The sequence below is a fragment of the Aulonocara stuartgranti genome, assembly GCF_965226115.1.
Source record: "Aulonocara stuartgranti genome assembly, chromosome: 19".
Taxonomy (NCBI): domain Eukaryota; kingdom Metazoa; phylum Chordata; class Actinopteri; order Cichliformes; family Cichlidae; genus Aulonocara; species Aulonocara stuartgranti.
The window spans coordinates 1,782,013-1,794,226 of record NC_138955.1 but is presented as its reverse complement, the minus strand read 5'-3'; the positions used below and the strand labels follow the sequence as shown (position 1 = coordinate 1,794,226).

Here is a 12,214-nt window from a genome sequence, read left to right as displayed (position 1 = left end):
AGAGCGCTCCGTGGCTCTCCTCTCGGAAATCGCGGAACGGTGAGTGTGATACGAGCTGCCACATCATTAGGCCGGCTAATCCCAGTCACAGCAGCACTGGTGGAATGATATTAGGGATCTGAAATGCCGTTAGGAGGGCCAGGTGGAATCAGATTAAAACCAAACTGCGCAGTGTGCGTTTGCGGGCCCATAACCTACTACTCAGCATGAATTTTGATCGGTACAAAGGGAACAAAAGGAGGAGGAACAGAGGGAGAAAATGGGAGAGGGGGAGATACTGTGTCTTAGATGAGTGCTGCTCCTTTAGGCAGCCAGGCAGCAGATTTTGAAAAAAAAAGAGAGAGAGAAAAAAGCTCTTACCTTGAGGAAGGAAGAAAGAACTATAGATTTTACAGCATCAAGTCTCAGTTCAACACACCCTTTCCTGTCTGCTCTGTCTGTGGCACACAAGCTAATTAGCACCTGCCCCACATATTGAATTATTTATCGGGACTATTGCTGCTGTCAAACAATTTAATGTTCATAATTCATTTTCCCGTACAGTTGTATTTATAGATTTAAATTGGCCCTGTCCCACTAGAGATTACCAATATTTATAGAAATATTTTCGACTGTTTGATTAATACGCCAGGTTCTCATGGTTAGTATTCCCTCAGTATCATTAATCAATATATGCAGGCTTGTTAAAAATATAAGCATAGCAGTGATATAATGTGTCATAGCGGTGTGAGTTAAGGGGATTCTAGCCAGCACATTCATTATAAATGACCACATTGAGCTGGAGGGGAAACAGTTAAGACACTTATGCAATTATGCTAAGTGTCACCCTCGAGGTGGCCTTTGAACTTGGGTTAAGCTTACTCTGAATTTCTGAAATAAAAGCTAAATGGAGCCATCTTGTGCTCCTATGTTTTAATATATAGCCTTTAATAAGCCAAGTGCAGGTGCCCTGTCGCGCAGGTGCACATATCCATCCTGAAACGGAGAACATAAAGCAGATGAACACAGAGCGTGCATTAATTTATGGGTATGTAATCTGCATTCGTTATTAAGAGCGGCGAGATCTATTTTAGAAAGGCATGAACATGATTCACTTTTTTTTCTGCAAACCATTTAAGAGTAGAGGTAGGTAATTAAAAAAAAACGGTAATTCTTAACAACCACCCGTTATACAGTTATTGCATGAATTGGTTAAATTGAGAGTAAGTGAAAGAAAGAGGAAATAAAGCATGTATTGGATTGCTTTTTGCGAAACAGGATGGCGGCTGTGTGTCAGTTTTATATTTTGAGAGGTTTTATATCACAAGAAGGATTCCAGGAGAGCTCGGGCAAAGAGCTTATTCCACAAGGTCAACGGTTTTAACAGGGGACGTTTTTTTTATTTTTATTATTTATTTTAGCAGTTAACCTTTTTGTGAATTTCCAGAAGTGCTAGGCACCTGGAGCTCCAATGAATATACATGACAGCAGGGAGGGGAAACCCGGGAATGAGATTTAATTTGACACGCTGACCCCCATCTCCACGGGCCCTGGAATCCAGGGTGAGAAAATAAGGTTGACCCACTGACCCCTGGGCTTGAACCCCTCCGTCACCCATCTTCACAATTAAATCAGCCTCAGAGAGCGAGAAGCAGTGTGGCCAACCAACGGCGGACACCACAGCATACGCTTCTCGCTTCCTGTTTCCTCTGAAGTGCTCTGAGAGCAGTCCAGTCCAAAAGATAGGAGCCCAAGTGGGAAACAGCATCTTCTCCCCGTGTTGATGGTAAACCTGACATGTCAAATATGTAAACATTACCGTTAGTTGGCAATATGCTAATGAAACTAATGTGCTAAAGCACAACTTGGGCTTTCTAGCTGCCACTCATGAGAAACCCTTGAAACTGAATTTGCATAAGCCACGCAAGGCTCAATTTTGTTAATGTAGGCAAGTGCAGGTAACCTTTCACCCCTTCAGTGGTACCCTCATGCATAGGGGTGTGTGCGTATGTTAGTGTGTGACCTCGCCTTGACCCTAAGAGGTTACTGTGTCTACACGGCATCCCCAGCAGATTGAGTTATTCATCTCCTCCACCACTTCACCTCTTCAATACACTCTATTTGCAGATGGAAAAACGAGTTGAGTGTGTCCAGGATAAGTTTTTTTCCCCCTCTTCGTTGTTCTCTTAGTGCAATTTCAAGTTAAAGGTTATAGAGCTGAACTGAAGTAGATTTATATGGGCAGGAGAGGCTTCAGAGAGGATTTTGTGGCCGCAGTCAAAAGACTGCACTTTAGTCTGCACACGTTACAGCATCAGATTGCATGTACTCCAAAATACAGTTATTAGGCAGACAGTGAAAAAGTCAATATCTTCCCATCATGTTTCCTTTTGGTTGACTGCTGACTCAAGGAGACAAGCCAAGGTCCACTGTGCTCTCTAGACTACGGAGATGCCCCCATCTTTGATGTGTGTGCACGCTCTGTGTGTGTGGGTGTGTTAAGTCTTCAGAGTGCCCTTTCTCTCCTCCTCTTATTCTCTTTCAACTACCTTTTTTTCACTGGGTTTGTGTGGCGTACGGACTTGTGCCGCCGTGTTTGGTGTGTATTTTTGCTCTGAAGCGCTTTCGCAGCTGCTGTAATGTGTGGCTAATGAAGCACTTCCCTTCCCCCTGGTTGACTGGTGTAAAGGGATTGTTAGGGCACAGTGGTGTAGACAGACAAGTTGGAAAGATTAAAAAAAACAGAGATGACTACATATTTAAATTTCAATTTTAAACGTAAGGCTGCAACCACACGAAACTTATCATCTGTCCTCTTTTCAGTTTCCTCTCCTTTGTGAAAAGAAAATCAAACATGTTTTTCCACTGTAAAAGCTGTGAAAGTGAGTTGTTCTGCTCTGTAGTTGTAAATAAGCAGTATGTTAGCGCTCATCTTTTCACACTCCATTCACTCCAAATTTCTCGTTAAAGGAAAGAAGCATTTCTGTTACAGTTGTTCTGAATTGCCATATAATCTAATAATTTGCTGTCTCCTGCACTTCTGTCACTTGGCTGGTTGATGAGATTCATTACTGCTCTCCGAAGACCTCTGCTAATCATCTTCATCTTCTCCACCCTCCACACCCTCTTTCCTATCAACCCTACCCCCCACCCCCTTCCAGGCTGCTGAATAGAATGGCCGCTGATGACCGGCATCTACCCTCCAGCTGTGGGTCCTACATCAAGACGGAGCCATCCAGTCCTTCCTCGGTCATCGACACGGTCAGCCACCACAGCCCCAGCGGCAACTCGGACGCCAGCGGCGGCTATGTCAGCACCATGAACAGCCACTCGAACGGCCTGGACTCTCCTCCTATGTTCACCCCCAGCGGGCTTGGGGCTGGCACCTGCCGCAAGCGCTATGACGACTGCTCCAGCACCATCATGGAGGACTCGTCCATAAAGTGCGAATACATGTTGAACTCCCTCCCCAAGAGGCTGTGCCTGGTCTGTGGAGATATAGCCTCGGGGTATCACTATGGGGTAGCCTCTTGTGAGGCCTGCAAAGCCTTTTTTAAAAGGACAATACAAGGTATTTTTCTTCTTACACCCCGCCCGACAAACACTCAATACAAGATATTTCATCCCATGTCGCTGCATCACAGAACACCAAAACACCCTCCATACAAGACACCTTTGGCCTCACAACAGCACTGAAACATACTCAGTCCAAACACTTTCCTATGTAAAAAAAAAATAAATCACTGGAGTGTGGAAGATGCCTCATACCACAGGGGACCAGTAGCCTCCAGAAACATATCAGGCTCTGTTTTTAATTTATTCACAACTCAACAAAACAAAACAGAAAAATAAAATTCTCTTTAATGATTAACAAATAATTATGCGTTTTGAAAAGAATCTTTACAATAAAACTGAAATAAAAGAGAAAGAGGGAGACTTGAACACAGAGGAGGCAACTGTTGAGATTATGACATCATCTGTCATGGTGGGTGGAGTTTGATGGAGGCAATATCATCACTCAGAGGGCAGATTTGGTGGAGGGTGGGGGCTGTTTGTCCAGATGCCTTGGGGGGGTGCAGAGTGCATGCTTTATTATTCTTGTTCTGACTTGTGTGTGTGTGGGGGGGGACGGGACTAGTGTGAGACTGTTCTATCTGCAAGGCATGATGTATCACAGCTTCTCATTGGAGAGGCAATGAAAGGCCCCCCACTGTGAAACTGTGCGCTCCGCTCCAGATTAATCAGGGCGACGAAGATGTTGTTGAGCAGAAAAAAAAAATTTGCACAACAGGCACAGCTGCCCAGAACTAAGCTGTGCTGGCTTAGTCGTGGAATAAATTCAGTGAAAAACAAACTAGATAAAACAGATCAAATGAACCTAAGGGTTTGGTTAAGGTGAAACAAAACAATCATTTTGTCCGCTGCTTTCAGGGAATTTTTTCATCAGCAAATAATTGCGGGCATTAAATGGAGAGCAGGCTGCCTGTCTTGATGCTAGGTGTTGATTTTGGACCTTACTTCCCTATCAGCTTTAGACAGTCTATGTACCTTTTGCAGGCAAACAAAAGCATTAGGCCAAATCCTCCTGTTTACCCATGCTGCCATCAGCAATCCTGTCTATTGACAAAAGATGAACATTTTCTCTCAAGTAACATAACTGGGCTTTTGTCCCTTCACTAAAAGTACACTGACGGCGACACAATGGGACAGAAAAGAGGCATCGGGAAAGAATGAGACGTCTTAAGTGGAGCAACGGCCCAAACAATTAAGAGCAAGGTACATGGAAAGAAAAAATTGAATGCTCCTCTTTTTTCCCCCTCGCTTTGCATTGTCAATTTGAAATCCCTCTCTTTCTCTTCTTGGAGGGCTGCCTGTAATGGAGCTAATCTGCCGTCGTTTGTCCGAGCCACAGGAGTTTTGTCAATAACAATCAGCGTTTGGAAAGTGTAATTAAGGCCGAGGCTTTTCATTAGGAAGAAGGGAGGGGGCCGTCTCCAGGGACGGGCATGCCAATTAGAAACTCAGGCACGCGTCGCCGGGTAATTTCAGGGAAAGGAGGGGAAAAAAACCCAGGACTTCTTTAGATTGGAGAGGGAGCCTGCTGCTCTTTCAGAGGAGCGGAGGAGAGGCTTAATGGCATAATAATCAGACAGGGGTCCCAGGCAGAGGATGCAGGGCTCTTTTTTTTTTTTGGGAGGGGGGGGGGGGGGGGGGGGGCGGTAAAATCCTTCCGAAATGATGAAAGAAACACATGCAGGATTGCTAGAGGAAAATGGAAGCGGTAAAGAGCAGGATGTAGAGCCCTTGAAAAGAATGAGAGGGTGCCGTTGATGAGAACTGATTAATTAAAGGAATAACGAGGCAGTCAAGGGTGGAGTGTGAGACGGCCCTCTCTAATGAGAAGAAAACAAAGGAGCTGTCTTTCCCAGCCCTTTCTCACATTGTTCTATAACACTTAGGGCAAACATGTGAAGTTAATGTTAACCGTGTACACGACAATTTCTTTATCACCTTGTGCTCACCTTGTGTAACTGTGATTTAGCAACTTATTCTTGACAATGCTATTAAAACGCAGGCTTAAATTATTATTATATAAATAAAATATTATTTTCAGTGAGTGTGTGCACAAATGTGTGCGCCTGTCCTTTCAGACTGCTTCAGTTCTCTTATGGCCTGTGCTTTTTTAAGGCCACGTCCCTACCGTTTTCAACAAACACGGATGGCACATCCATCTTCTGCCACCTATTCATCCAGTTTAAAAGCCCCTTGAACTCATATGTGGAGATAGTTGCTTTAGTCAAGGCCAGACCCAAATTAAAGTCAACCTAGATCTCCATCCATCCCAGAAATACCCCTGTTCTCAATGCGCCCTAATCATACCTCCAGCCCTGCACCTCGCGCGCCCCACCAATCAAAAGCATAAATGTCTTATTGAACCGTGTTTTCTTCCCATTTTGAACCCAAGTGCAAAATTGCTTGAAAACCGACTGAACTCAGTGGCCCTCTTTTATATGAAGTAACAGACCTTGACAGTAAGCCTGTAAAAGTCAGTTTAGATTTTGATGAGAAATACCTGCCATTTTACTGTAATTTACTTACAAGACCTGACTTTCCCCCTCTGTGCCCTGGCATGGGTCCTGAAAAGCCATAAAATAGATTGAGACAGATACTTATCAAGAGAAGAAGGAGGCAAATCTTTTTCTTCTCCCTTCACTCTGTAATGTTATTGGTAACCATACCATAACCTCTCTAAAGACAGATAAACCCCCGAGCATGGCCCTCGGGTTAAAGGGGTTCCCGCCAGTGCGCTTCGTTTTAGAAAATGAAAGTTGCCATACAGTCGCTCTAGCAGCCAGTGTATCTGTGCAGCGTTTCTGAACGGCAGATCTGTTGTATGACATTTATTACAAGCACACCATTAAATCTGTTGTCACCGTCTGTGTTTAACTCCTGTTCAGTATAGTGCAATTTGTTATTAGATAAAAGACAAAAGAGACTGTTAGAGCCGTTCAGCCATCTGTTCTCTTTTATACCCTCTGAGCCCTGATATTAGTTCAGTTTAGTTAATTTCAGTATAACTCAATACAGTTAAGTCCGCTGAATTACAGTCCAGTAAAATACTTTATTAATTTTTTTAGGAAGACAACTCAAGCAAAGACGATAATAATTCAGTTATGGCGTCTATGCAAGTAAATTAAATATTTAAATCTTTTAACTTTAGTTGACTTCATTTCACTTTGACTATTTAAGGGTCAGTACCTAATTAGCCATTATTTTGGATATAATGTAGGTTAAGAGTATGACCACATACAAGTGAAACTGAAGCTTTATGCTTTTCACGTCTGTGTTTACAAAACTGCTGATGGGAGCAAACCTTTTAACGCAATCAGTTAATATAATGAGTTACGTGTAATAAAAAAGATCTGCCATAGAGTTGGGACTCGTAACGTGCTGTAGTCTTGTGCTTTAAACATGATTGCAAAGCTACATTTTTGTCTACATTCACGTTCATTTATTATGTCCGTTAGCATTTTCTTCTGCACTTATATTGACTTAAAATAACAGGTCAGAAGCAGCAGTCATGCTAGAAAGTGATACTTTGGTAAGGTTGCGTGTGTGCTGACACTGAAACAATCCCTGTTCTAAATATAAATCAAATGTAGGGATGAAAAATGAGTTAATCCACCTCTCACTCTGCCTTGAGCTATGAGAAGCCCCCTCTGACAGAACATCAGACGAACGTGGGGGTGGGGGGGAGTCGGCTGGGGGGGGGTGAATACGGTAGCGCAGAAGTGTGGGCTCGCATGTTTGCTTTTGTTTCTGGAGTGTGCGATATCAAAGGGCTAACTTAGTTAGTGCCAGGTGTGGTTTGTGCGGTTTGTGCACGTGTCCTTGGGATCCCCTGAGAAACGAAACGGAGAGGAGGAAGAAAAAAACAACAACCCATAAGCATCACCACACAGGGTCAGCTGTGCTGTATAAGCCCTGCAACATATCGTGGTGTGCGGTCCACAAGTTCCTAATTGTATAATTTAGTGAAATGCAAATGAAAGATATATTTTTTTTTAGATTTAGTGCTTTACATCAAAATTAAAGATTGGTTAGTGTGTAATGGAAACACAAACAGAAAAAAGCCTCAGAAGATTAACTTCTGTGCAGGGCGGCACTGATTGCCTCCTGCCAGATTATGAGAAAGGGATAGGATTATTATGGTCTGGTTCTGCTATGACAACAGAGAAAACAGACAGAGGAAAGACAATCAGAGCTCATCAGCCACTTGCCTCACACATTTATTTACCCCAACCCCAAAGAGAAGAGGAGAATTAGCATAATGATTTCTTTATAACATCTTGGGACCCTCTACTTGATCTGTCCAATAATGTTAACATAATTGCATAAGCTGTCAAAGGATGTTAGAGGGCTAGCATAGGAATGCCAGTGGAATATTACACAGCTTTCTGTACAGAAATGTGAACTCAGGGTCAGAGCTGGGGTGCAGCTTCAGGACGTCGGGGTGCAATCCTAATGTGCTTGCGTGTGAATGTGTCTGGACGGTGTGCGCACACACAAGGAAATGCTTCCCCCTTTGGAAGAGGTTGGTGGGTGGAGAGCACGTTTGCTACGTCCTGTTTGCTTAGATGCACTTTAATGGATAAGGATGTTTATGTTGTGGGAATTATAACGATTAGGTTCGATTCTGACATTAGATGTCAATCTATTTCAGCACTACACTGGAAAAGACAAACAATAGGTTAAAAGAAAAGTTTAGAAAATATCAATGTCAAAATCCTTCAAGCTAAAAGCCCACTCAAGATGAGGATAATTCAAATTCCTAGGCCGAAGCAACCATTACACTGAAACCCTTTATTGAAAACCCCTGAATGCAGTAAAATGTAGGGAATCAGGCAGCAGCGGAGGAACTGCCTCACATACCCTGCCCTTCCTATTGCTAATGCTAGAGTAGTGCGGAACCGGCGCTTTTATTGTGTAGCAATGAAACTCTTTTTCATTGCTCCGTCCTGGAATCAGACGCTGCAGCTGAATAATGCATAAGGCCTCTTGCCTGTACACTATGTAAATAGTCAACAATGGCAACAGTGGTAACAACAGGTTTGGGTCTGCAGGAGTATTATGTAAAGTGGTCAGGGGCAGTGTGTCTGGCTCTCTAGCCTGCTATTGAAGCAGTGGCAGGCCCCTCTGAGCGCAGAGGGACATGGCCTGCGCCCGGGGCCTGGAGGGGACATGCACAGAATTAATGAGACCAATTTAGTGTTGCAGTAGAGTGGCATCTGCTGAACGGTCCTAAAGGACTGTTTTAGATTTCACTCCACCCCTAACCTCTTGCCCTTTACTCCTTGCCCCCACCACCTCTCCTCAGACTCTGGACCTCAGTACTAGAAGGTACTCCACACACTGGAGGGCACATAGAAATTGGTTCTGTAAGAATCTATATGATTAACAGGTGCCCATACCAGAGTGGTTATTATATAATAGACCATCTAAACACAATGATGGTGTTTTCTGCATTTACTGGGAGCACCCAGCTAAGCATCAGGTCCAAAATGCTTGTACTTTATACTCTACTCGTTATTTGAATATGGCATTGGTGCTAAGCTGTGCTTCTCCTTCTTCTTCTTCTTCTTCTTCACAGGTAACATAGAATACAGCTGTCCTGCCACAAATGAATGTGAGATCACAAAACGGAGACGCAAATCATGTCAGGCTTGTCGCTTCATGAAATGCCTCAAAGTGGGGATGCTCAAAGAAGGTAAGAAGAGTAAGAACATTTTTTATTATTCTTACACACTCATGTAGCATAGATCTTGTAGCATAGAAGCACACACTTTATACAAAAACAATTGATCAGATCAACAATAGTCTAATACATCATCATCGCGTGCCTGATGTCTTATGACCCACCAAGAAGGCCCATGTTATTTTTTCCTGCAGCAGCTCGTTTTATGCATTTCCACAGTGAGAAATGCATAAAACGAGCTGGCCGGCACAACAGTTCCCAGCCCCTTGTCCTCCCCCTCCTATCCACACAGCAGTAAATAATGTGCAGTTGAGTTGGGGACAGAAATATGCTGAATAGCTTGATCCCTGCCTCTGAGTAATAGAAATGTAACAGTATTCCACTTGGAAAGGCTCAGGCCAGGTCCCTGAGCACACACCCGCAACAGTCTCAGCTCTCCCTGCCATATTGATCCACTAAATGTTTTCCGAACATCTCAGCTCTCTTCCTGCGGATGGTTTTTTAAAGTCACGCCAACAGGGAATTCAGTGACAATTAAACATGCTTCCGATGGATTTGTCTGGCTGGTTTTCTCTCCCCCTCCCTTTCCCCACTGACTGACTCCCCCGAGACACAAACCTTGGCTGCTCTTCTAGCGGAGGCACCTGTCCACTCTCCCTCATCCCACTGCACTAGTGGGTGAGTTTTCACCTCCCTTACTCTTTCTGTTTCTGTCAGTTTATCATTTGCTGTTTGCTTGAAATATAAAATAAAATAAAAGATAGACAAATAACATAGAAATGACAATATCTGGAGGGAAGCAGTGTTGTTTTTGTTTTCACTCATTTTTATTTTGCTTCTCTCTTAAGTGCAGATAAAAGCAGGAAGGGTAGGTTTTTTCATCCCTCACGGTTGGGCGGTGGTATAAATGCTTTGCCAGATAAGAGCTCCGAAATCGAAGATAAATTAAATCCAGTTAAAACGTCCACTTTTAAATTCTCTGCCAAACTCCGTGAAATTTATATACTCTGCTTTTATTCATCCCATTATTCTCTTCTATTGGAGAGTGGGGGATTTATAGATGCATACATACCCAGTCGCGACCTGAAGCCGGAGTCGTAGCCCGTATGGATCCCAACCCAGTAACAGAATCTGCTGGACTGTGCACAGCCAGATAAAGCCTCAATGCCAGAATGACAGAGTAATCGCATTACTATCTGATGAAAAATTTATGCCAATATATCACCTTGGAGAATAAGAGACTACAAAAATATGTAGCCGTTGCTATAAATGAATGACTGGTGTCAGGTCAGGCTAAAAATGAGCGTAAAACCCGAATATGCAGAGTACGGCTAAGCCTGAGGTTCTAATGCACTCTTCTGTGTACTCAGCACATTATCAGAATAAGAATAATTCTTCTCCTTTACATAGTGGCTGTCATCACCGCACGGCAGCTATTGTCACTGTGCGTGATTAAAGTCATGTGCTGGTGTTCACAGATCCCTCTCATATAACTGATTTTTGTCACAGTCGAAATTATGAAACATGCTGGCTGTGACCAAGAAAACGAGTGTTTGCTTGAGCTCTTGTCTTGGGGCTGTGTCACCAAGACTAAATGGAAAGAGAGACACGTGGTCTGTGCCGACTGTAAGCTCAATGAAGCCGTCGGCTCAGGAAATGGTGGCAACCGCTCATGTGGCTCTGGTTGCAACTTACTTTCATTACTGCAGAAAGGTCACATTGTGTCTCAATGGAAAATTGCCTAATTATAACTTTATAGCCCCAACAAAGTGCATTGCTGACCCCCCAAAGAAACATAAGTTTAAATCCTTCACTAGATTTAAACAAAAAAATAAAACAACTTAAGATTTCACGTCTCTGTTCTGTGTGGGTACACCTGTGAAAGCAAAGCCACTAAAGCCACATTTGGCACTTCAATATTGGAAACCGGATAGGAGGCATAAGGAAAATGGTCTTGGAAGATCAGCAGTCCGATTACAGGAGGCCTGCCTGAACCTTGTGTTGAGTAGCTGTACTTTCCCTTGACTGTGTAAAGGAGGAAGTGATCAATAGACTAATCAAATGTCAGATGCAACAGGTTTTTCCTCTGATCAATGGAAACAGATCAGAGCTTAGAGCAAGAGAGAAGACAAGATAGTATTGAGAGATTAGACTGACATCATTCAGTGGCAGTTGCTGTCCACCACGACTTCCTTTCTCTCGCACACTCACACTACTGTACATGCCTCCACATGCAAGAATGGGCAGGTATATTTTACATAGTGCTTTTTCTAGTCTTACTGGCTGCTCAGAGCTCAAGAAAATCGACCATTTCTGTAAAGTTAATATATATTTTTATCTGCACATCCACAGCATTGACCAAAGACAATAGCTTTTTGTTCCATTGTCCTAATTTTGGAATACTGTGTGTTAAAGGAATCGTCTGGTTTTGCAAGGAAGCAGTGCGACAGCTGTGAAGATTTGCTGAACAAAGGAGTGTGTCTGTACTGATTAGGGCTGCCACAAACGATTATTTTGATAGTCGACTAGTCACCGATTATTTATGCGATTAGTCGACTAATCAGATCATCATCCACTGGACGTAAAACTACAGCTTATTGCACCAGCAGCATCTGCTCTTATATAACTATCATTAGCTTACAGCTTTAAGCTTTTAAGGTGCTAACTAAAAATAAAGACAAGATGATAGTTTATTCAATTTTAATGAAATTTGCAGATTGTTTCGGTAAAGTTTAATAAACTCCTTGCTATCTAAAATATAACAGGACACCGGAGTATATTCTCCAGCATCTCACACTTCTGATAATCAGCTGTCTGCTTGACGTTTATTCAGCTGTGTAAAAACTATAACTTTAATCTCAGCCAAACCGATTTACTCAGGAACAAATAAAATACAAAAAAAAAAAGCCAAACAACATTTTTAATTTATCTAAGTGACTCATATATATTTAACCTGAGTCGCGAAAGACGGCGGTGGGT

At 43.0% G+C, this 12,214-nt stretch overlaps 1 protein-coding gene across 8 annotated transcripts in view; it reads left to right on the top strand.

Annotated features, from left to right (window-relative positions):
* The window catches only part of esrrb (estrogen-related receptor beta), a 45,008-nt gene that overhangs the window by 13,220 nt on the left and 19,574 nt on the right, over positions 1–12,214 (top strand). For 6 of the 8 annotated variants that reach the window (XM_082515241.1, XM_082515240.1, XM_082515238.1 and 3 more), the window contains 2 exons: positions 3,141–3,550; positions 9,131–9,256. In XM_082515241.1, coding sequence (XP_082371367.1) covers positions 3,154–3,550; positions 9,131–9,256 — 523 coding nt within the window. In that variant the 5' untranslated portion in view covers positions 3,141–3,153. The remainder of the gene's footprint in view (positions 1–3,140; positions 3,551–9,130; positions 9,257–12,214) is intronic. The other 2 variants (XM_082515235.1, XM_082515237.1) reach the window with 1 other exon arrangement.